This window comes from Phaeodactylum tricornutum, chromosome 6 (assembly GCF_000150955.2).
Source record: "Phaeodactylum tricornutum CCAP 1055/1 chromosome 6, whole genome shotgun sequence".
NCBI classification, from domain to species: Eukaryota; Bacillariophyta; class Bacillariophyceae; order Surirellales; family Neidiaceae; genus Phaeodactylum; species Phaeodactylum tricornutum.
Window position 1 is genome coordinate 381,122 of NC_011674.1, and position 22,932 is coordinate 404,053.

General features: G+C 50.9%; 9 protein-coding genes across 9 annotated transcripts; 5 read left to right on the forward strand and 4 right to left on the reverse strand.

The window, feature by feature from the left end:
- Positions 1–426: 426 nt before the first annotated feature.
- On the reverse strand, positions 427–1,642 carry Fru3 (frustulin 3; the record flags this gene model as incomplete). Its single annotated transcript, XM_002179379.1, has 3 exons — positions 427–693; positions 728–1,253; positions 1,277–1,642. Coding segments are annotated over 3 exons (1,159 nt in total), but the record flags the coding sequence as incomplete, so codon positions are not given.
- An 813-nt stretch (positions 1,643–2,455) lies between these two features.
- Positions 2,456–4,226, forward strand: PHATRDRAFT_19659 (iron-containing dehydrogenase; the record flags this gene model as incomplete). Its single annotated transcript, XM_002179160.1, has 1 exon — positions 2,456–4,226. Exon 1 carries the CDS (start codon positions 2,829–2,831, stop codon positions 4,224–4,226), a length of 1,398 nt encoding a protein of 465 aa, XP_002179196.1. The 5' UTR covers positions 2,456–2,828.
- Positions 4,227–5,144: 918 nt separating this feature from the next.
- On the reverse strand, positions 5,145–6,602 carry PHATRDRAFT_45168 (predicted protein; the record flags this gene model as incomplete). Its single annotated transcript, XM_002179380.1, has 3 exons — positions 6,237–6,602; positions 5,629–6,150; positions 5,145–5,592 (listed from the first exon to the last, which is right to left on the reverse strand). Exons 1-3 carry the CDS (start codon positions 6,254–6,256, stop codon positions 5,145–5,147), a joined length of 990 nt encoding a protein of 329 aa, XP_002179416.1. The 5' UTR covers positions 6,257–6,602.
- Positions 6,603–6,684: 82 nt separating this feature from the next.
- On the forward strand, positions 6,685–7,925 carry PHATRDRAFT_34790 (predicted protein; the record flags this gene model as incomplete). The annotated part of the gene is made up of 2 exons (XM_002179161.1): positions 6,685–6,965; positions 7,082–7,925. 2 exons carry the CDS (start codon positions 6,685–6,687, stop codon positions 7,923–7,925), a joined length of 1,125 nt encoding a protein of 374 aa, XP_002179197.1.
- A 262-nt stretch (positions 7,926–8,187) lies between these two features.
- PHATRDRAFT_19661 (predicted protein) lies at positions 8,188–9,662 on the reverse strand. Its single transcript, XM_002179381.1, has 2 exons — positions 9,100–9,662; positions 8,188–8,974 (listed from the first exon to the last, which is right to left on the reverse strand). The coding sequence occupies exons 1-2, from the start codon at positions 9,373–9,375 to the stop codon at positions 8,291–8,293; spliced, it is 960 nt and encodes a 319-aa protein (XP_002179417.1). The 5' UTR covers positions 9,376–9,662; the 3' UTR covers positions 8,188–8,290.
- Positions 9,663–12,517: 2,855 nt separating this feature from the next.
- Positions 12,518–13,478, forward strand: PHATRDRAFT_11866 (predicted protein; the record flags this gene model as incomplete). Its single annotated transcript, XM_002179162.1, has 2 exons — positions 12,518–12,608; positions 12,712–13,478. Coding segments are annotated over 2 exons (858 nt in total), but the record flags the coding sequence as incomplete, so codon positions are not given.
- A 2,543-nt stretch (positions 13,479–16,021) lies between these two features.
- PHATRDRAFT_45171 (predicted protein) lies at positions 16,022–19,669 on the forward strand. Its single transcript, XM_002179163.1, has 3 exons — positions 16,022–16,820; positions 16,929–17,791; positions 17,851–19,669. The coding sequence occupies exons 1-3, from the start codon at positions 16,027–16,029 to the stop codon at positions 19,149–19,151; spliced, it is 2,958 nt and encodes a 985-aa protein (XP_002179199.1). The 5' UTR covers positions 16,022–16,026; the 3' UTR covers positions 19,152–19,669.
- Positions 19,670–19,754: 85 nt separating this feature from the next.
- PHATRDRAFT_34794 (predicted protein) lies at positions 19,755–20,552 on the forward strand (the record flags this gene model as incomplete). The annotated part of the gene is made up of 1 exon (XM_002179164.1): positions 19,755–20,552. The coding sequence occupies one exon, from the start codon at positions 19,755–19,757 to the stop codon at positions 20,550–20,552; it is 798 nt and encodes a 265-aa protein (XP_002179200.1).
- A 15-nt stretch (positions 20,553–20,567) lies between these two features.
- Positions 20,568–22,370, reverse strand: PHATRDRAFT_45173 (predicted protein; the record flags this gene model as incomplete). Its single annotated transcript, XM_002179382.1, has 4 exons — positions 20,568–20,853; positions 20,907–21,254; positions 21,363–21,442; positions 21,508–22,370. The coding sequence occupies 4 exons, from the start codon at positions 22,368–22,370 to the stop codon at positions 20,711–20,713; spliced, it is 1,434 nt and encodes a 477-aa protein (XP_002179418.1). The 3' UTR covers positions 20,568–20,710.
- Between the last annotated feature and the right edge of the window lie 562 nt (positions 22,371–22,932).

The following is a 22,932-nucleotide window of genomic DNA, read 5'->3' on the forward strand; positions in this document are numbered from 1 at the left end:
AGTTTTACGTCTTTTATCGTATCTACAATCCTTTGGTCCCACAGACACGTTTTAGCCCGTTATCATTGCAGTTTTCTAAAGAAAAAAGCGTTTTCCCCGCCGACAGTTGACGATGTACCCCATGTCAAGTGTCCGTCATGTGTACGTTCGGGCAGATCATCTTTTAAACTAATTTGTGCTTAGTTACGCTTTGTAACTAGCTTACAGTTAGTGATCTTGCACTATTCTTGTACGATCATAGTCAGTTCTTTATTGCTGCAACTTTTATCCTTCCCACAATAATCCTTCGTCACACTAGATCAACATAGTCGCAGCATCCGAAGCATCTGCAGTCACCTGCATCAGACATCACACATGCAAATGCAGCCTCTGAACCACCGTTATTTCCAATAACTGTCACGCTGGGTCCTCCGGTAGTGGGCTGTACCACTGGAGCAGGAACTGGCATTGCCACAGGAGCAGGAATTGGCATTGCCACAGGAGCAGGATTGGGATTCGGATCGTAGCAAAAGTCGGTACGACTGGACACACTCTCACCACCACTGCATCCGGGAACGGCCTCACCTCCATCCCTGAAGAAGCACTCGAGAGCTCCTTCACAGTCACTGTTTGAGTCGCAGTCACCTTGGCAGACCTTCAATGGAAATGCAGACGCTGGACTACCGTTGTTTCCAATAAGTGTCACGCTGGGTCCTCCGGTAGTGGGCTGTACCACTGGAGCAGGAACCGGCATTGCCACGAGGTGGCATTGCCACAGGAGCAGGATTGGGATTCGGATCGTAGCAAAAGTCGGTACGACTGGACACACTCTCACCACCACTGCATCCGGGAACGGCCTCACCTCCATCCCTGAAGAAGCACTCGAGAGCTCCTTCACAGTCACTGTTTGAGTCGCAGTCACCTTGGCAGACCTTCAATGGAAATGCAGACGCTGGACTACCGTTGTTTCCAATAAGTGTCACGCTGGGTCCTCCGGTAGTGGGCTGTACCAGGAACTGGCATTGCCACGGCAGATGCATTGCCACAGGAGCAGGATTGGGATTCGGATCGTAGCAAAAGTCGGTACGACTGGACACACTCTCACCACCACTGCATCCGGGAACGGCCTCACCTCCATCTCTGAAGAAGCACTCGAGAGCTCCTTCACAGTCACTGTTTGAGTCGCAGTCACCTTGGCAGACCTTCAATGGAAATGCAGACGCTGGACTACCGTTGTTTCCAATAAGTGTCACGCTGGGTCCTCCGGTAGTGGGCTGTACCACTGGCATGCAGGAACTGGCATTGCCACAGGAGCAGGATTGGGATTCGGATCGTAGCAAAAGTCGGTACGACTGGACACACTCTCACCACCACTGCATCCGGGAACGGCCTCACCTCCATCTCTGAAGAAGCACTCGAGAGCTCCTTCGCAGTCACTGTTTGAGTCGCAGTCACCTTGACAGACCTTCAATGGAAATGCAGAAGCTGGATTACCGTTGTTTCCAACAAGTGCGACCACAGGTAGTTGCAATCGACGCGAACTTCCCCTAAGCAGCTCCGTAGAGGATTCACTTCCTTGATCAGACACTCCAACATGCTGTTGTGCTTCCCAAGAAGCAGCAGAAGCGAGAGCAAAGACGAGAGAAAGAAACGTAAGCTTCATTTTGAAAAGTATCTTCCGAAATGGATTCTGAAAAATTGTGTTCACGTATATTGATTTACAAAATTTCCCCCTCTTTGCTTCACCTCTAGTACTACCATACGTAGATTGCCTTTCTCAGACTCCGGGCAAAAATTTTTTTTTGATATTAGCGATCGAATCAATCAATACGCTTCGAAAATGAGAAGCAGTGTCTTCAACAAAGCCTTCCCTGGCAATCATCTTTCAGAGATCACTATGTATTTTTTCGGCGCGTAGAGCAAGCCCCGCAAGAAGATTCGTTTTAAAATGCTCTGTTGTTCTCCGGGACCTAATTTTGCTAATGTAAGTAGAACAAATGGTTCTCACCTAGAGTCCCGGAAAGCCATATCCTTCTAAATGATCACAGATACTACCACGGTCAAAAGTGATTTCTATACACTTTCAGCTGGCTCTTACAGAAATCGAGACCGCCCTAAACGATTCGCTTCGTTCTCATTTCGACTTTTGTGTCAATTAAACATGGAAAGTTGAGTATTCCACGATCCAAACTATCTAGAACGTACGACTACCGTCTGTAGATACTTAGACGAATCTACGGGACCGAAGGAGATTTAACGGACGTTGAGAAATAGCTAGTCGATTTTTTTCACTTTCAGAAACCGAATAGGTAGTCGTTTGACATCCTCCGGCATAACGCCGCCGCTCTCAGACAGCAATTTAAGTATGTCGTTGGCTTATTCCTCCTGACACAGTTGAGACATCACATATTTTTTTCTTGCGTTATGCAGGCTCTCTGAAGCAATGGTTACGGTCCGTATCGAGACGGCGAAAAGAGCAAGGCCACGATTCGTGCTTGACTGTGAGGAGTAGGTGACTTGCTTCACTGTCAGAGGAGAGGGTGGGTCTAGTTAATCGACTGTGATTAAATTAGGTCACTGTACTTGTTCGAATTCCGAAGGCCGAAAGCCGGCTACCGATTGTAATACCAAGGTACTCGCGAGCCCAACGGAATGCCGGCCAATATAACTTACATGTGAATTCTAGAGATCTCCCAACTCTTTGTTAACTATCAAGGGCTGCCAGTACCAAAGCCGGCGTGCGATCCTGTTTACACCGTTCGGAGCTCGGTGGTTCTTCGTCTGCATCAGTAGACTAGGCATTTACGGCCTACATACACCGTGCCGCTTTTAGCCTTGTTGCCTGTACCATGATTGGCTCGGGACTCAGTCGAACTGCGTCGTCGTCGCGGCGTCTGCCAACTTTCTGGCAACGATCCGTTTTGCGCACAGTCGCTCCGGCTTTCTCGACTGCATCGCCGCCACTGGATCCGATTTGCGAATGGGCGGCTTCCAACGTCCGTTACGGTCCCGGTGCCACTCGGGAAGTCGGTATGGATCTGGCCTTGCAGTTTCGGTGTCGAAAGGTCGTAATCTTTACCGACCCAAAAGTGCAAACGCTCGACGGCATGAACGTCGTTTTGGAATCATTGGAACGGCAAAACATTGACGCGATCGTTTACAATCAAGTCCGCGTCGAACCGAACGATGTCAGTTTCCGACACGCCATTGACTTTTTGTCGCGGACGGACTACGACGCCGTTGTGGCCTTTGGCGGCGGCAGTGTCATGGACACCGCCAAGGCGGCCAATTTGTACGCTTCTCACGACGGGTACGAAGATTTCTACGACTACGTCAACGCCCCCATTGGCAAGGGGTTACCCATCCCTGCCGGAATTCAACTCAAGCCCTTGATTGCTATTCCAACCACGGCCGGCACGGGCTCGGAAACCACCGGCGTGGCTATCTTCGACGACACGGCTTCGCGTTCCAAAACGGGTCTCGCGAGTCGGAGTTTGAAACCAACATTGGGCATTGTGGATCCCGTGCACACCCGCACACTGCCACCCAAAGTGGCCACCTACGCGGGTCTCGACGTACTCTGCCACGCCATGGAAAGCTACACCGCCCTGCCTTACAACCAACGTCCGGCCCCAGCGTCGCCGCTTCAGCGACCCGCCTACCAGGGATCTAATCCAGTCTCGGACGTCTGGAGTCTCTTTGCTCTGGAAACCTGCGTGGAGTTCCTCCCCAAGGTCCTGGCGGACACCAACGACGATGAAGCTCGGGGTAAGCTATTGTTGGCCAGTACGGCTGCCGGCATTGGGTTCGGCAACGCCGGCGTCCACCTCTGCCACGGCATGTCCTATCCCATCGCCTCCCAGGTCCGCGGCTACGTCGGTTACGATCACGTGGATCACGCTTTGGTGCCGCACGGCCTTTCCGTCATTGTCAACGCTCCAGCCGTTTTTGAGTGGACGGCCTCGGCCGATCCCGACCGGCACGCCAAGCTCGCGCGCATTTTGGCGTCGCACCGCCTCGGCGAGGACCACGCCACCAGCGTCGGGTTGGCCGACGAAATCCGGCTGTTCTGCGAACGCATCCACGTGCCCTTGGGGTTGCGGCAGTTTGGGTACACTGCCGAAGATATTCCCAGTCTCGTGCAGGGGACGCTTCCCCAACACCGAGTGACCAAAATTGCGCCGAAACCAGTCGATCGGGACGTCCTGACCAACCTCTTTATGCGAGCTTTGGATGACACACACTAATAGCTGCGGAACGGGCCAAAGTTGTCGGGAAAAAGTAGAAATAATGCTCTGGGGAGTACCGGGAAATATGAGCATCACATTTTATGTTCTCTGCAAAGTATTTCTCCAGCTAAAAAGTGACGGTACAGAGGGATTGCATGCACAACCACTTTCTCTACTTAGTCTAGAACAAGTCTAGCCTACCACGGGTGGATAGTCAAAGTAAAAGCCACCGTCCGCAAATCGCTGTTTCTAATTGCATTTCTGATTACGCTGTGCCAACTCTGCCCACGAAGCAGAACTCGGTAGTAAACCTGAATTCATGTAGCGGCGGCACCAGCAATATTTAAATTAGGGATGATAGCCCACTCCGGAAACGGTCCATTTTCCCTCTCCATAGAAAGCCGGAACCGAGGTAATCTGTTTTACTAACAGTAAATTCTTTTGGTTCCAAAACTGAACTACAGTTTCAGCCTCCACTCCGTTCACAATTCGCATCATACTGCGGTGTCCGCACTGGCATTAATAAAAATCCCTTCGTCCGCGAACCACCCTTTGATTCGCTAGAAACAGGTTTTTTTTCATGGACTTGAATTCCCACAGGAAAGACACACTGCGTCATACCATAGTATTCGACCAGCCTTTGGAACTGTTCATACTGTATGTTACTCGTAAACTGTTGTGGGCTGGATGCCATGCCAAGTCTACATATTAGTGGTAGCAAGTAAACTCTTGCAGGAAGGCAAAGTCTCGAAAATCATTCGCGCACCCATGTCTTCCTCTCGAAGGCACAAATTAATGTTATCAAAACGCTGCTGTCTTGTCAACTGAATCTATGTCTTAATATTAATCCGCCACCCCACATGTTTTCTAAAATATACAACACATTTTGTGGGAAAGGCTCCAGCTGTGGGGATTTGTATTCCACGACAGCCGTCCTCAAGCCGAGTCCTCGGCCACGTTTATTTCTAGGTCTTCCGCCGAATCTAACTCGACAATCTTGTCTACCCATTCTACTTCGAGTTCCTTATCTGGTTCTTCGTCGTTCATATCCGACTGAATCACAACGTCATAATTCTCCGGGACGTCACCGCCCGCTTTGAGATTTTCTTCGTCGTGCCAGTCGACTTCCGAGACGACGGTATGGCCGTCGTGGTTGTTTTCGTCGTCGTCGATTCGACCCGAGGGTGCGCCTCCGTCCACAAGGTAGTCGCCGACACAGAAATCCTGTGCCTGTTCCCACAAGCCCACGTACATGCCCACACCAGCCAAAAACCACAACAACGCCGTGAGCGCCACGAAAGAGACGCGGTCGTACCGACAAGTCGTAGTACCGTCTCGGGCCGCAAACTCGTAAAGCCACTCGTCCGTGCTGTTGTTGCCCGAGCTAGCAGTATAGTATAGGAATGCGAGGAAGAAGCACTATCGCCGTCGACTCGATTGCAAAATTCGGAGCTTTGCACAACCATCCAGGCAGAAATTCCGAGCAAGGATGGCAGCACGACGGATGTCAATGTGGCCGCCACGACGCACCGAACATGGTGAAGATCTAGGTCGAAGAGCAAAGGCACCCAGAGAGAAGCCCAATACAGCAACGTCAAGATTCCTCCCAAGGTATTCGCAACCACTACCAGAATGCGAGCCGTCGTCCACCAAGTCGTCGGCGGTATTCCAGTCGTCGGGATACGCTCGACAGGATAGCGTCGATGCTTCCTCTTCCGTTTTGCTAAAGCCCCAATGTCCAAAGCGAGTGTACCTGGTGTCGGCCTGGTCGTCACCGACGAGGGGTTGGTATTGGAAAAGTCCCAGAAAGACGGAGGTTGATTCCTGATCGGTACCTTGATGTTCGAGAATGACCAGATGGCAGTCCATCGCGATCGTGATGGAAAGGCCCAATGCGGCAGTGATCATGTAGCGGGAGACCAACGTCAATCCGAACGGGTGCCTGTCGTCGTCAACAATCGCGTGAGACACCACCGTAGAGAGAAGGAATACGTGTGTGCGGGGAATCTTTCTCACACAACGACGTACCATGGAGAAACGGCGACCATATTCCTGGCACGGCTACTCTCGATCAATCCGGTGAAAGAAAAGCGGAGGATGCTCGGGCCACGAGAACAATGCGTAGATGAATCGACATGCGTTGTTTTGTGTGGCAGCGGACTCTCTTGCGGGTCTCGAGTGATACGGAAAGTTACAGTTACATCCTACCGGTCTACTTGTCAAGGTTCCGACGGGGGGTCTATAGACCTCGCGTCGTCGTTCCGTATTTACCGTTACCAGTAGACCAGGAGGAAATAAATTGAAATTGCTGTGAAATGGACCGTGGCAGTGTCGTGGACCTCGTATTGCTCTGCTGCACTTGTTCGCGAGGCGGGAGAACAAAGTTCGTCGTACCATTTCCTCTGGTCGGTACGTCTGTGTCTACTAATGTTAAGGTACAGTCACAGTCAGTCAATGACTGTTAGCGCATGCCGGCATGCAGTCTTTTCCTACGGGACGTGTCTTTTTCCATTTTGCAATGGTCTCGTCGACACGCATTCGGGAAAATTCAAGCCGAGAGTCGTCCATGGGAAACTTTGTTGTTTGGATCACTGCGTACGATCTCGGGGAGTGTGAGGCCGAACCATCCGGGACCGGACCCCTCCTCTCACTCATTGTGCGCCTTTGTGCGAAAACGTCACGTCGGACCTTCCGAGTTTTCGGAGCGGCGATCAAGGTTCGGGATTCGGACTCCTTCGGCCACGTTTCTCGAGTCACGTAAACTCGGGAACGCGTGATCCCATTCGACCCTGCCGATGACGACCTTGCTTTTCGGAAACACTACCGGTAGACTAAGGATGTGGTGGTGACGAACATGGTAATTGCCGTCAAAGCCGTCTAATTGTTCCAAGCGGAAGCAACTTTGGTGAACCTGTCGGAACGGGGACACCGTCATCCAGTCGAGGAATATCGTTGTGCGAAATGATCGCACCCGGACTTGCTTGGGTCTGCGCCTTGGCGGCTTCCTCCTTGGTGGTGCAGTACGTAGTCAAGCCCCGACTGCCCGTGTATACGATTGCCGTCCGTGGATTGCCGTTACCCCAGTGGATACAGGGGCAACTACAAACCCGGCTCACTACGCAGATTTCGTTGCACAACGACAATTTTGTACAAATTGACGTGTACGCACTCTCCTTCGACCTGTTTTACATGGACTGGGATGGACAGCTTGCGCACATTGGAAACGTACGAGACCAAAATCAGGTAGTCATGCGGTCAAACGCAACCAAGACATTGTCCGAGCCGGTATGGAGAATACTTCCCCGACACGATTTTAGTATTACGGATTACTTGTATTCCACTGTCCATCCGTGGCCGATCGTCAAGACCTTGTCGCGGCTGCTCTGGAGTGTCTGGCAAGGTAGTGGATCCCTGCTCTTGCCCACCACGGGGGTCGCTCATATCAAGGCTTCCAAAGCGGCTCCCGTCACGGTCACGATCGTTTGTGACAATCGTGTCGACGTTTTTTCCCTACACGTGTATGGTCTGGATTGCGTACTCAAGGATCTCAAGCCGGGATGGACCAATTTGACTCTGACCGCCGCAACGTTACGATCGTACGCCTTGAAATCGCTGCAGGGAAACGCCCCGGGCGGAGTCTTACCACATCCGCAAAGACTGTCCTGGAATCAAATCGTCAATCGCGTCGCCGTGGAAGAGATACTGCAGCATCCCTAGAGGTGCGAGGGTTCGGGCCCCCTCACGAATCGCTATTTCCTCGTCGTGTCGTAAATTGACCGTGAGAGAGAGAGAGGGAGGGAACCAACAATCGGTTCTACCAAATTAAGAGATGCCGCTAAAACATTCGTGGACGAACGATGCCGCGTCGGAAATCAGGTCTGTGAAAGCTGTCGAGCACCGGTCCCACCACCTACACCTAGCCTACGTTTGAACGACATGCGACTCTTTACAGCTATCTTCTAGTCGAAGAGAGAAAGCTCGATCAGTCTTGGTCCTATAATAAATATATTACTTTCCTTTGGTGGTCACGGTGGTGACTGTTGCTTCGCCAAAAGCATGCGCGGCTTGCATCTTCAATGCACTTACAAGCCTGCGTCTTTTTTCATTTTGGCCAATTCATCATCCACGGCAGGATCAGCACCTGCACTGCTACCACTAGTTTCCTTCTTGTCGCCACTGTCTTTGGCACCACCCAGTAATCCCTTCATTTTCTTCAGTTCGTCGTCCACGGAACTAGACGATTCCAAAGCCTTGAATTGTTGTTCGAGGCTGGAAGCGGCCGATCCCGGCAAGGCGTTGGCTCCCAGCGCGCCCATTTCGGCAGAGACGTCGGCAGCGGCTTCCAGCGCCTCCACCTTCTCTTCCATGCGCGAAAAGGCATCCATGGAAGTTTTGCCGGTCACGCCGCCCAACATATCGTTAACTTTCTGGGTAGACTGCGCCGTACGGGCTCGTGCCACCATTTGATCCTTTTTCGATTTGGATTCCAGAATTTTCTTTTCCAACACTTGCATGCCTTCGTACAATTTGTCGATGGACGCGGCCTGGAGATCAATTTGTTGCTGCAAATTACTCGCTTCGTCCGCAGTTTGTTGACGACGGGACAAGGCTTCCCGAGCGAGTTCTTCGTTGCCTGCTTGGAGCGCGAGTTGCGCACGTTTGTACCAGTCGTTGGAAACCGCTTCGGCTTGCTCCTTTTGTTTCAGCAACCGACGTTGAGTCGCCGTGACTTCGGCGTAGCTTTGTCGGACTTTGACCAAGTCAGCCTACCAAAACAAATACTGCAGAGTCAGAAAAAGTAAACACAGTTTTTGTTTCGTGTACAATGGTGGCTTTTGTAACCATCTTTCCTTGGACTCGAACTCGTGCTCCTGCAATACGAGGAACTCACCTGCATGTCTTCGACGGCTTGATTCATGATTTTTTCGGGATCTTCGAGATTCTGTAGAATGTTGTTCAGATTGGACTTGGCGACACGTTGGAAACGATCGAACAGGTTCATATGGAGCGTTGAGGAAGAGGTCGACGCCGCCCGTGGCAACGGGATCGACGGGGCCAAAAAGGCACTCTGGGAACGGTGGACCGGGGCAAAGGCCGACGTTCCGTACAAGCTACCAGCCAGAAGCATGGAGGCAACGGTAGTCGCATGCAGTGTAAAGCGAACCATGTTGATGCGTGCTATTCAAAGTCTGTGTGTCGAGTAAAAGCGAAATGGCTGTTTCGACGGTTCGTTCGATCCGGACGTGTGATGGCTGGAAGACGAGAAGCACGGACGAACCAGATAGAAGGCGAGAGAGTCGTACAGTTAGAAACTGCCACGAGTCACTTATTCCGCAGTGTGCGAGAGAAATTGCTGGTAAAGTTGTGGGTGGAAACAAGGTTGAAGGGCTTCGAGGAGGAGCACAGGCGAGCGAACGAACGAACACGACAGGGTTGGAGCCACAACGAGAAGATCCCATCGTCAATTAGACGATCGGGGACTTGCCGCGCGGAACACGAATGATAAAACGCTGACGTAATCGTTCGGTCCAATGGGCTTGGAGCATAGTGTGTGTGACTGTCAGTGATTGAAAATCCGGGTTCATACATACGAGCTAGGGTACCCGAGCCGTCAGCGACCTCGTCTTTTGGCTAGTTGGCACGATATAGTGACACGGGTGGGATAGAGCTGGACACTCTAGAACCAACCCACTCCTCTCTTGGGTAGAGAGTGACACGATAAGCAAACCCATGGAGAGAGGAGTACAATGGGACGAAAGACCAGACATCGACCATACCAATTTCGGTTGCAAGTGTCCGTTTGACTCGTGTCGCTCTCGACATCAGTGTCTCTTTGGACGCTTTTCCAGTTGCTGTCTTGCCGGATCGAAAGCGTCTCATTTCTATAGACGCGCTAAGAGACTGAGGAACCTGGTTTCCACAAGTGAAAGCAAGAGGCCAACTCTATTCCTTCATTCGTTCATTCTTTCATTCGTTCACTGTCATTCGTCGTCCAATTGATACAGACCCGCCTATTGGAGGCCGTACGAAATCATCACAACTTTTCGAGTGCATTGCTAGTCGACGCGATGAATATCCTCCCAACCCGAACCCCAGCCACAGCTTCGCCATCTCTTCGATCGGTACCGGTTGGGCGTCTCGGTTCCGGAGCTTTCTTATTGGTCGTTCTGTTGCCAATCTTTGTGTCGTTGCCGACGGTGACAGCCTTTGCACCAGCAACAGTAAGGACGACCACAGTCCGCTCGTGGCTGTCATTCTCGCGACGGCAAAGTACACCACAGTACAATTTCCGCAGCCGAAGGACTCGCAGTGCGGCTACCAACACACCAACAGAGGAGGTGGATAATGACGAAGCCTCGCGATCCACTCTGGACTCGCAAAATCTATTGAGAGCTGCCGACACGATTCTGCAAGCCTCTCCCGGCATCTACGGTGCACCTGAAATCAATGATGACAACAATAGCAATAACGCCGAAACTTCGCCCATCAAATCCGGACATTCGGCACCATCGATAGCAACACCAACTTCACGTCGGATTTTGTTCGCATCGTCTCTCATTGCAGCCGGTACCGCTCTGGGTGGCACTGGCCCTGGGGTACGGGACGCTGTTGCAGCTACCTCGATGAGTACGAGTCTCGCTTTGGAAGGTACCAAGCTTCAATGGCAAGCAACACCCGTCAATCGCCGGACTGGTGTTACTGTATATGACGCCGAGCAGGCTGGTTACAACGTACGTTTCGTCACCTACCTGTCCCGATTCCTTCTTTCCTTCGATCCTGATTGCCAGCGCTGGTGGTACAATCGGGCCAAGGACTTGCCAAGACTGGCAAACTCCGAACAGGTTAATGCACAGCGACTTGCTCAGTTTGCCGCCTTCTCGGCTTCGGTCGAAGTCGGCTTGCAGGAGTATCGCGATGCCGAAGGCCCTCCGCGATTGCTGAAGGCTTTGTTGACCCGGTACTCTCCGGACGATTCGGAATTTTTGCAGCGGGCGACGGCTGGGTCAGCATCGCCCCCACTCGACGAAGCCAGCAAGCAAAAGCTGGAACGCGAAATAAAGGCGGCGCGCCGGCACATTGCCTTGCTGTTTGGTTTGATGGAGACTAACCAACCAACCAAGGAGATTACGAAAGTCCTGGCCGCGATTGACAACGGCAGCATCGTGAACGTGCAAATTCAGGACAGTGGGTCAGGCTACGCTCCTGGCTACGGAACCCCCGCTGTGGTCTTCCCGGAACCCGATGCCGGTCCCAATTTCGAGCGCGCGACGGGACGCGCAGTGTTGGGACCAAACGGGAAAATCCTGCGAGTTGATGTCGTGAATCGCGGATTTGGTTACAAGTCGGCACCGACCGTGACCATACAAAGTCCTGCTAGCTTGCGGTTTGGCAACTCGACAGAAATGGCCAACAGTGCTCAGGCCCAGGCTAAGGCCTTTTTGTTCCGGGCTGGGCCCAACAAGGGTCGCATCGAGCGTATCCAATTGACTGATCCTGGCAAGGGGTACACGACCAATGAAATCATAAAAATCAGATTTTCGTCTCCCGAACTTCCAGCCACCGATGGTGGTGTTACGGCGACCGCGACCGCAGTATTGGAATACGAAGTAACGGGACTTGAAATGATAAAGAACGGAACCGGATACGCCGTCGAAAAGCCCATCAATGTGTACGTCGACCCGCCTCCGCTCACTGCTCGCGTCAACATGAATGATCCCATGATGGCTCGTATTATTCCAACCGACCAGCTCTTGCCGGTCACGACTATCCCGACCAAAGAAATGCGAGCCAAAATGCCTTCTCCGAATGATCCGGCTTCGGTAGCGCAACGCGCTGCCTTGGAAGCCGCGAAGGTTAGCAATGGTGGATGTGTTGGTAGAGCCTGTTACGACCGCCCCGTAGTGGCCGTTGCCTACCCACGGGCTGAACGGGATAGCTACACCTCTTTTCGGGATGTTAACGACACACTGAGGGCTCAGAGAATTGAAAAATCGCTTGTCGCAGGATTGGCCACTCCGGAACAAGCTCAGGCTTACTTAGTAAGCGGAGTTTCTAGTAGCGCCGACCTTGGAGCCGATCTACCAGAGCTGCCAACTTTCGGAGCCGGCACTTCTTCTTCGACGCAACTGTTATCCCTACTTCCAGCTGGTATCGGTTTAGAGTATGACCTGGAGAAATCTCGGTACGTGCTTTCTGTGGACCCCAATTACGCTGACGCAACTGGATCGATGAGCAGATTGGTGTCGAAAAGCAAACGCGCTTACGATCCAGATTTTGGACCGCGGGGACGATCTCCCATTGAACGAGAGATGGAACTGGGTGTTGCAACTTATCTACGATTTGTCGCATCCGGGGCCGTATGCTGCTCCGGAGTGCATCTAGCCTTGACACCCATTGATGGTAAGTCCGGTTTTATGGATCATTGCTACATCATTGAAAGCTCTTTACGAACTCGGCTATGAATAGACGCTCTCTTACCAATTACCATTCTGTTCTATCACAGTTGTCAAAACAAAGGTACAAACAGATCCCGACAACTATCCCGGTATTGTTCGGGGCTTTAAAAAGCAGCTCGAAATTGGTGGAGTCTCCGGTTTCTTTACAGGATGGGCACCTACCTTTCTAGGATTCTTTGTTTGGGGAGGTCTTTCGTATGCATTGACCGAATTCCTTCGACGATACTTTACCACTCTTCTGGGGAATAGCGCTGCTGGATTGGAAATACCAATCATTCTTTCGGCGTCCGCGTTTGCGGCCTTTGTTGGGTCTTTCGTTCTTTGTCCATTCGAGTCGGTGCGTATTCGTACAGTCGCACAGCCCGATTACGGCTCGAATGTTGTGGATGTTGTCAAACGGATTGTACGAGAAGAAGGACTGTTTTCCCTTTTCAAGGCCGTGCCTCTCTTTTGCGCCAAAGAGATTCCCTTTGCTATGGGGAAGTTTACTGTCTTCGATCTGTCGACAAAGTACCTTTACGAGCAGTTTCCTACCGCCCGAGAAGATATTCAGTTGTCGCTGTTGATCAGTTTGGCCGGTGGGACAATTGGTGGACTTGTCGCCGCCGTTGTCAGCAATCCTGGTGACGCCACCATTAGTGAATTGAAAAAGGCCAAATCGGACATGGGTCCGTTGGAGGCTGGCCAATTGTTGGTAGAACGGGGTGGCCCCGCCGCTCTCTTTACCGGCTTGCCACTTCGCATGGTTTTTTATCCTCTTGTCGTCAGTTTACAATTTTTGATTTACGACAGCGTTCGGCTGGCCCTTGGGGTTGGCTCAGACGATCTGAAACTGTATTTAGATGTGTTGGGCGGCGCTCTGCGGGACACTGGAGCAGGGACTTTGTAGCAGAGACGGGGACCCGTTTAATAGAGAGGTAGATAGGCAAAAGCTAAACTTATACGACAGATGAATTTGTCCAAGAATCACCGTTGCCAAGGGAACGCGTAGGGCCATGGAATCAACTGAAATACAGTTAGGATTTTCAATACCTGTAAGATTCACTCTTACGCAGAGTTGTAGCACATGAAGCGAGTTGACTGTGATTTCCTCTTGGTCGACGGCGCTTGAGGGCGACACCCATTGATTATGTTGGCAACGTGATCACGTCCCAGAAGCCAGCAATTCTTCCGACAATCACGATTGAATTCTACGAGACTCGACACAATCAAAGCTCCTCGAGAAGAAACGAAACCCTCTGCGCTTAAAGCGATGCCCAAGAAATCAACAAAATGGTCTGGTACTCGAATCCATTTCACACAATGGAATTTAGTGTATTGGGAAAATAAGCTACCTGTAGGATACGAGACTTTCGCTATAGATACAGTTACGTGCTTCCTTTGGCAGTTAGCCAGCCAGCCAGCCGTCGGGAGAAAAAATCCAACTACGCTGTTTACCATCCCCAGGTACGAAGAATTTGTCCCTTTGTCTTGCTGGAAACACGAACATCAGGGTGGCAGGCGAATTTCCAGACAGTGAATGCGGTGCAGCCCACGCAAGCTCCGGCCAAAATGACAATGATAGGGTAGGTAGAGGGATCGCTCAACCAGGTCTTGACAAAGGTTGACTTGGCCCGACGCTGAGCGACAACATTCATCTGAGCCCTACGGTAAGGAAACAAGAGAGTCAGAAAAAGTTCACGAGAGGAGTTGCCGGTCAAAACCAACGAATTCTTGTCAATGGTAGAAGACCGCTCGGCTCGAAAGCATTCGGGACTGTGCCTTGCCTGTTTCTTGGGGCAACCCGTGAGGAACTTACCGAGGAAGGACAACGGAGGCGGTACGGGCAAGAGCGTTCATTGTGAAGGTGTTCTGTGGTAGATTCTGTGCAACGATTTACGTGTCTTCAAGTAAATGCCAACTGTTGGTGGAATTGTGACAGCTTGCTACGTGCTGCGGGTTGCCGAACTTGAAGCGGGAAGTGTCGGCGGTGGGTGGCCGTCGTTCCTGCCTCGGGGGGGGGGGGGGGGTCAACGTCGGCACGGTACACGATCGACGCGTACGATTCCTCCTACTCGGCCGATAGAAAACCAAACAGCCTACGTGGAAAGACGCAGAGCCCGCGCGCGTCACCTTTCCGAACGTCACAGTCGAATCCAGATTTGATTGGTCCAAATGCGTGTCGCACTTGCAACGTATTCCCACGAAGTCGACATCTAACTGTAAGGTCGATTGCTTTTGGACCTTGTACGACTGGCGACTCCGCTTGCCGACGACGAAAAGACGATACCGAGACATACCACTTTTTTGTACCAGAGTTTCCACACTGATATTCGCGAGGCACAATAGAATTATTGCTTCATTGTGCTTCCTATTAGTACTTACTTCAACGAATTTAAGTCTTGTTTGATAATTTTTACAGTGATAGACTTCACAAACGATCTATTTTCAATTTTGGAAAGAGCATCAAAAACGCGCTTTTTCCAAGACTTGCGTGCTTGCCAGCACATCAACAAGGGCTGTGCACCCAGGACATTGAACACTCTGAAGTCTCAACTGTCCTCGCCTGTCTCGAGGCGGACAAGTCCTACCATTGCTATTCCATTTCATTCAAGATCTCTACCCAACAGGAGGCGATTCGAGGCAGAGTCGAGACGCAAACATTGCCTTCGCCCAGCACCAACTCACTACTGAGGAAGGCTTCACCCAGCATTTGATTTGACAAATGATCTTGGTGGCCGAGCATGCACGGGAGCCTTTGGTTGTCTTGCCACCAAGCCATTAATAATAGAGGACCACGAGGCCTCTACTTCCGTCTGGAGGTCTTACAATTTTTTTACTGTTGGTGCTAAGTAGCTTGTACGGGACAGCACACTCTTGGGCATCCAGGCATCCCTACAATTATCGTAAAATGCTACACACAACAAATGCTTTGAGTGCATTTGCAATGCAATTAAAAGACATAAAAATACGCAGCGATATAGTTCTTGGGCTTCTCATGCCCGTCAGCACTCATTTTTCTGGAACACCATATGATTAGCTATGTGTATTTTCTTGTGAAACATGTCAATGACTACCAGATACTTCAAGTTCCATTTCTCCGAACATGAATCATAGGAGAAGTCATTTTGCGATTTTCTCTCTTAATCAAAATATTCCGAGGTCATTTCTGATAGAAACCCGTATAATACAAAAAGACTAATTTCGGAAAAAAATCATTGAAGAGACATACCGAAATCAAGTATCCAACAGAAGTTGAATGACATTCGTTAACAAAACTATCACATACTCCGCGTAGGGCCTGTTGGAATGCGAGAACACTCTTGTGTGCCGAGCACAGGAGGGTAACACAACAAGTGAAGACCAAGACGATGGAAGGGAAAATGACAAAGGGGAGCGTTCGGCGTGTTGAAGAGGGCATTGACCAGTGTACATCGTATGGTATTCTCCAAACACCTTACAATGAAGTAGAGGAAGTACCGCCATACGCTGGTATTATGTTCGAAGTATACTCAAAAGCAGATCCCCTGGAAATCCTCACCTTCGAATTCAACATGCGGATCGCAAATGCAACCTCCATGGAAGTTGAAATCTATACTTTGAAAGGACCATTCGAATTTGACTTTGCAAATCAAACTGCATGGACTCTCTTGGCGAAAAGCACAGTCGTCCCAGCACCAGAAGGTACTGGCGGAGTAATTGTACCGATGCTGGAATTCAACCCGGTTACTATGCAGCCTCGAGAAAGAAGATCTTTCTACATCACAATGAAAGGTCCGTACATTGATCACACGGTAGATGCGCTTCAGAAGACAGGCGAACTCTCAATGCGGGGAGACCAGCTCGACATTTTTGTCGGGGCTGGGTCAAATAGCTACTTGTTTCCGAATGAACTAGATACTACCGTTGATCCACAGTTTGCTGGGGTGATTCATTACCGCAGATCTCTGGCCTGCAACCAAAATATTCGGTCAACCGATGCCAGCTTTCATTTTCTCTCAGAAGAAATTGCAAGCCCAGCGCTCATGGCAGCTGTTGACAATGCTATCTCGGAAGCAATCGGGACGTTGCTGGAAAAGGACTCCCTGTTGAGGGAATTCAAGGAAAGGTCTGCATTACAAGTAAGCGGCCTGCCAAAGTCGCTACTTCTGGAATACGAAGGTATGGTTGTTTCACAGTAAATTACCTACCAATAGTTGCTTTTCGGGATTCTGACACTTTTTTGTCCACGCGTAGGAGATTGCCCTTTGGAATGGACTAGATGCTCGTTGACTGCAATGAGTAGAACTGTCACATTCCTTCACCTCGACAATCTCGATGGAGGTGCTTTGCTGTACCACCTCTATCGCTATGGAAGGGCGATAGAACAGTTTATAGTTGATGTCATTGAGGGAGACATCAAGGCTCAGTATGTTGGTCTAGAAAGTGTGGAGGCTCCCTTTTCGATCACAATTTCGGGAGTACCCCCAGGAATCGTGATGGGTCCAGCAGAGATCAGCTACTTTTCGGCTTCGACTAAAACATTCTTGGGAGGCTCCGCTGCTGATCCGTCTATTCAGGTGTATGAAGTCGTTGTAAACGAGCAAAAAATAGAAGAAAACCGTCGGCGACTTCGAAATGGTGAGGCTCTCCAAATCCAAGGCATGATTAAGGGCTCTCAAGCAGCCTTTCTTACAGGAAACGATTTCTCAAACGCCATGCAAGCCGCGTTTCGAGAGGAACGAGAAAGGTTTATCACGGCGCTAACACTTGGCGCACTAAGACCAAGTGAGATCATCGAAAGCGAAGGTTTCTTTTATTTTGCTGCAGTCTCAGGCGCTGCCGGTCGAGTCGATGTTGGCACTCCTAGCGTTGCTAGTAGTCTAGGCGACGAAGGCTCGACTACCAATACGTTGAAAATTGCAATCGGAGTTGGTGTAGCCAGTTTGTTCTTGCTCTTAACGTCGCTGTATTTGCTAATTCGGCAACAACGGAAGAAGGCGAACTATAGAAAGGAGGTTGACGCGTATCGCGAGGAACGAAGGACGATCGAAAAAATTATCAGATTGAAAGAGAAGGAGAAACGCAGAATTATTGGATTAGCAGACAATGACAAACTAAAGCGGCACACGGATACTTCGGACGATAATTCTACCGACGAAGATGTCTGTAAGTCGCTCAATATTTCAAATTTGCTGTCGAAGGTAGCATACTCACCGCTTATTCAGACATTCACCCTTTACAACAGGAGAATTCAGATTCCGTAAAGCCCATCTTGCCGCAAGCTTCAACAAAAAGAAGCAACGATTTGCAAACGCACATGAACAGAAGAAACCCCTCGAAAAAAGAGGAGAGGATACCAGAGAAGAATGATCATGCCTCAGTATGTCGCTCAGCAGCAGCTCCATCTCTGGAGCAAGCCCTTAAAGCCCTTCCGGCTCGACAAGCTCGTCTGGATTCGAGGTCGTTAGGGCCACCATCGCCGGCTAGCCCCACGCTCATTGACACTTGTTCATTGTCAGGAATAAAAAGAAACAGCGCTCTATCGAAAGCCAACAAGGAGACACTCAAGGAACTGTCAACTCTCGATAAGACCAATAAAGCGCTACCTGAACAAAAAAGTCCAACGGATTCCCGCTCGTTGAAGTCTCATTCACCGCTCTATCGCCAAGCTCCGGATGCGCACCCTCTGACAAAACCCGCGCCCAATACGTTGGGCAAGAAGTCAAAAGCGGCCAAACGAACAATGCATCCTGAACCTCATGCCAGCGGAAGCCCATGTATATCGACTGAAGGCGCAATTTCGCCGTTGGATCAAGCTCTTCGATCTTTGCCTCAACGAAAGCGGCGACCTGATTCCCGTTCTTTAGGTCAAGAAGAACAGATACACCCCAGACCCATGGGCAGTCGTTCTTCGGCCGAGCCAAGACACGGTTGTGCACCAGAAAGAGCTTCTTCTTTTCATGGGAACGTTTGTGGCACGCGTGGTCCATCTTTCCTTCCGGGCACAGCAACAAAAAACCGGTCCGAGACTCGACTTCTAAACATAGAGTCCCGTACCGCTGGTAAATCGCTTGACGGGAGAAACCTAGACGCACAAAATTCTCCGGCGACGCCGCAGGAAAGATTTTTGCAAGTTACCCTCCATAGATCTCAGGTCCAGGAAGACAGCGCCGCAATTAATTTGACTCCACCGATGTCGCCGTATTGTCGTGGACAGAGGCGCCCAACATCTGATACGAACCCCGACACAGACAGTACCCACGCCCAACGAAGTCGATCCAGATCGATCGAGGATGCCAAGTATACCTTTGGTAATCGAGGGTCGCGGACGCCATCAAAAGCTATGCCAAAACCCAGTGATCAGGGAGTCGGTCAAACTCTGAAAAAGGATTCTGGCCAGAATCTGCCCAAAGAAAGGCATGTTCCTCCTCGAGCGAGGTCGTTCGAAGGCCCAACGACAAAGAGTCGTCAGGACGCTCCAGCGAATCGGCGTGTTCCGCCTCGGTCAAGATCCCACGATGTCTAATTATTGGTTCTTTCCTTTGCAAGGTTCACCAATACGCCTTTAAAATGCCTGTAGCTTTTCGAAAAGCACTTTCTGGCACGGGAATTTGATCGTGCGATGTCTTTTTTAAAACAGGCTGAGATAGCCTCTAGAGGTATTAATGTCATTGTCAGTTTTCGTAACTACGATAAGACCGACACTGGTGATCGCTCATAGCGTCTGTCCAGTGGTATCTGGTATGCTTCGAACAACTGCGAGGAGTGTTCCGATTCGTTGTTTCTTTTATCGAAACAGTGCCACCATCAACATCGATGACTGCATTCCGAGTATATGCATGGCTATCTGCATTCACCAAATAAATCGAAAGGTGATCCTGTGCTTTGTAGAGATAGAGATGGAATCTTCCGCCTAACTGCAAACTTGTCTTGCTGTTAGCTCGCCGTATATATGTTGAAATATTGTACGAGTCAAATGCAGCTTCCCGATCTTCGAGCTTCCATGAGGTTGACACGACTCGACGTCACGGAAGGTATATTGAGCAGTGACAACACCCTTCATCCCGCCCTTCCCATCAATACCTTGTCACACTCTCTACCTATATTTTGCATGTTTAATAGACTTACAATGAGTGGGACGACAGCAACTGCATCGCCGGAATCATCAGCGCCGCTACGATACGCTCCGGGAGTGCTCACGCAATGGACGATCGGGATGCTTGTAGCCCACGCCGTGTCCGCAGCCATGACGGTCGCTGTTCTGACCGCGGCATGGAACCAGCCCAGTCGTCAAGCCGCCATGGCCTTTTACGGAGTCTACCACCGTAATCCTATGAATCAGCTCATCCATTTTTTTGGTGTGCCAGCGATTCTCTGGACGGGGTTTGTCTTTGGCGCTCACTTACCATGGTCACCCGCTTTGATGGTTCCACGTGTAGCACCACCACTTCTACCCGACATTCCCAAACACTACGTCACCTACGCGACCGTGTGGTGTCTGTTCTATACATTCTATTACATCAAAATTGATCCCGTTGGTGGACTGCTGTACGCTCCTTTCTTGTATGGCATGTACGCCAGCGCTGTGCGTTGGACGCTTACAGACCAAACGAACGCCAAGCACGAAATTAACAAACCGCCACCGTGGACCGGTACGGGTAAGGTGTTGTGGTGGGCTATATTGGTCCATCTTTTGGCCTGGTACGTGCAGATTCATCCCGGCCACAAAATGTTCGAAGGGGCCCAACCTGCGCTACTGCAAAGCCTCGGTGCATCGTTCAGCAGTGCCCCACTCTTTGCCTTTTACGAAGGAGTTTGGTTTCTGGGTTTGCGACATACTTTCCGAGAGCAAGTCCGAGATCTGGTGCAGCAGTATACAATCGAGCTCTGTCAAGGTGGATCCACCATGAGAGCGTGTACGGTCTAGGAGGTTCCGACTGGTGTTGTGTCCCGGACTCTCTTTCCAGTCTTCGAATCGATACGCAACCCCTGCACGGAAAACTCCCCATCCAAGGTGCGTCGTGTTACACCTGCTGTATTAACGGCTCTACGAAAGACTCTATCGGCGGCTCCGATAATTCCACTTCAAACGAAGCCAAACTTTCGGAGCGTTGTGGCCGGACGGCATTGCGCCGACGAGTATCTTTCCCCGGTACCGGTACGGGCAAGAATTCCGGCTGCCGCGTACTGGGCCAGAACGCGAGCCACCAATGCGTGGTTCCGTACACCTGTTGCCAATTTTTCCGCCACCCTTGATTATACGGATTTTTAAACTTGTGACCCTCCTTGCGGGCTCGCCGTTGTGCGGCCCAGTTGGCGTGGAATTCAATCGTCGTTTGTCCCGTCAATACGAGGTAGACATGAAAGCCCCCGAGGATGGCGACGGCAATGCCTACGGCGAGACAGAGCATAAAGGCTAGGGAGACGAGCATTTTTTCGTCCCGGTGCGGCATCATGGGATACGGGCGTGGCAGACGATCGCGTGCGGCTCGTTCTTCTCGCGAGTGTGTGCGGAATTCGTCCGTGTGTAGGTAGAGGAAGGGTTGCAACGTCAGGGCGGTTCCGTAGACCATGCCGAGAAAAATGTAGATCATAAAATTGACGAAATAGCGATAATTGAAGTAGCCGACTTTCGATCAAAGGAAACGACATGGGGTGAGCAAACACATTACGCTGAGATTTGTTACATGCGAAGCTTACAGTCAATGCCGATACTTTCCACCCACACTTGACTTACTCGCATTGAACATCCACGGGCTGTTGACAACCAAAGAAAAAACAAACAAAGCAAAAACCAAGGCAAGCGTCGAGAGACGACTGTAAGCGGCGATAGATCAAAGTCACGTCTCGACACAATAATAGGGAATGGGTGTTGTTCTTACCAGTAGTGGTCCAGATTGAGAACGAGTGTTTTGGTGACGTGATCGTAATGCGATCGGGGAGGTTTGGGTTGGTAGGAATTCGGACAAAATCCCCATTCGAACGGCCCCATGAGCATCCATTGACGAACGGGTTGATTGGATCCGGAAGACCCCGGCGTCACTGCTGGAGCGTTCACGGACGGGGATGACGGAACCGCCGTCGTTGTCCGGCGTTGGGTAAGCCCAACCGCATCTTCGTCGGCCGGGGGTGACGTCGCCAGACGTTGTCGACGTCGGATGCGGAGGATCATTTTGTCCTCAAAGTCGTGTTTGTAGGCCGTGACTTGTGCCGGCGTTTCGGGCCAGCAAAAGTCGGTGACGGCGGCGAGTTCCCGAACGACGGCGGCGTACCGGGCTGGCGGATGCGCGTTGCGGGTAACGACACAGAGAGCGTAATTGTAGAGAACGTTGCCGGTAACGATGGTAACGTAGGCAGTGTGCAAGGCGAGGAGTACAGTTTTTCCGGGTGTATCGGTGTACTTGAGTTGCAGCATGGGTAGAAGGATTGTGACGTAGACGAAGATCAACAAGGAAACGATACCCAAGGCCAAACCGATCAGCAAGGGACCAATGAGGTACACGAGACCTTCCAACGCCCACTGGGCTCCGTCGATACAGGCATCCAGGATTCGGAGTTGTTGGATTCGAAATCGCCAATTCCCCCAGGCAAAGACGCGTCGCGTGGAAGAAGGTCGGCGTCCGTCGCCTGCGGACGATGGGGACGTTGCTACCACCCCCAGGTGAATGTTGTTGTTGCTGCTGCTACTATTCGAAAGACCGTGATGGAGATTGCCGTTGCTGTTACTGCTGTGAAAGGAAGTCATCCCGCACCTGGTGACCTTTTCTTCTGGAAGAGTGTAAGGAGCGGGAGATGGAAGGGATGGTGAGTGTACTCGACCAACCGAATCACTGCCTCTCTAGAGAGCGATTTGAGAACAAGAAAGAAACGGCATTCAACGCCGCAAGGGGTCTCCCCAACGCGGTTTGCTCGTAGCGAAAGTTTTACCGTTACAGTTACAGTCAGTAGTTACAGTGTTTCTATTACAGGTAAAGTGGCACCCTAAGGGTACCGCGGTAGGTAGGACTGATCCAGTGGGATTGCGGACAGCAAACAGACGGCACTGGAGCAGCCCGTATGACTGCAAAACACACTCTTTTGTGTCGCAGCGGGTTCCAGTGGTCCCACGAAAAGCGAAACACGCTCACAACATGGGTAACATTCTCCGCAGACGAGTGCCGATCCCGACGCACCCTAACACAAGATTGGGGGTCGCTTGCGTTCTACATTTGACACAGTCAACTCGCGGAACATACGCATATCGCCAAACACCCAAAGAACGTTGGTGAAACATAGGCATTTGTGGAAAACCTTCCTAACGTAACCAA

Excerpts from the sequence above, each read along its gene's own strand:
- PHATRDRAFT_45171 (XM_002179163.1), top strand. The coding sequence starts at position 16,027 with ATGACAAAGGGGAGCGTTCGGCGTGTTGAAGAGGGCATTGACCAGTGT. Across the intron at positions 16,821-16,928 it reads GAAGGTATGGTTGTTTCACA|AACTGTCACATTCCTTCACC; the intron begins GTAAATTACCTA and ends TGCAATGAGTAG. Across the intron at positions 17,792-17,850 it reads TTCTACCGACGAAGATGTCT|ACATTCACCCTTTACAACAG; the intron begins GTAAGTCGCTCA and ends CCGCTTATTCAG.
- PHATRDRAFT_19661 (XM_002179381.1), bottom strand. The coding sequence starts at position 9,375 with ATGGTTCGCTTTACACTGCATGCGACTACCGTTGCCTCCATGCTTCTG. Across the intron at positions 8,975-9,099 it reads AAGCCGTCGAAGACATGCAG|GCTGACTTGGTCAAAGTCCG; the intron begins GTGAGTTCCTCG and ends TTGTTTTGGTAG.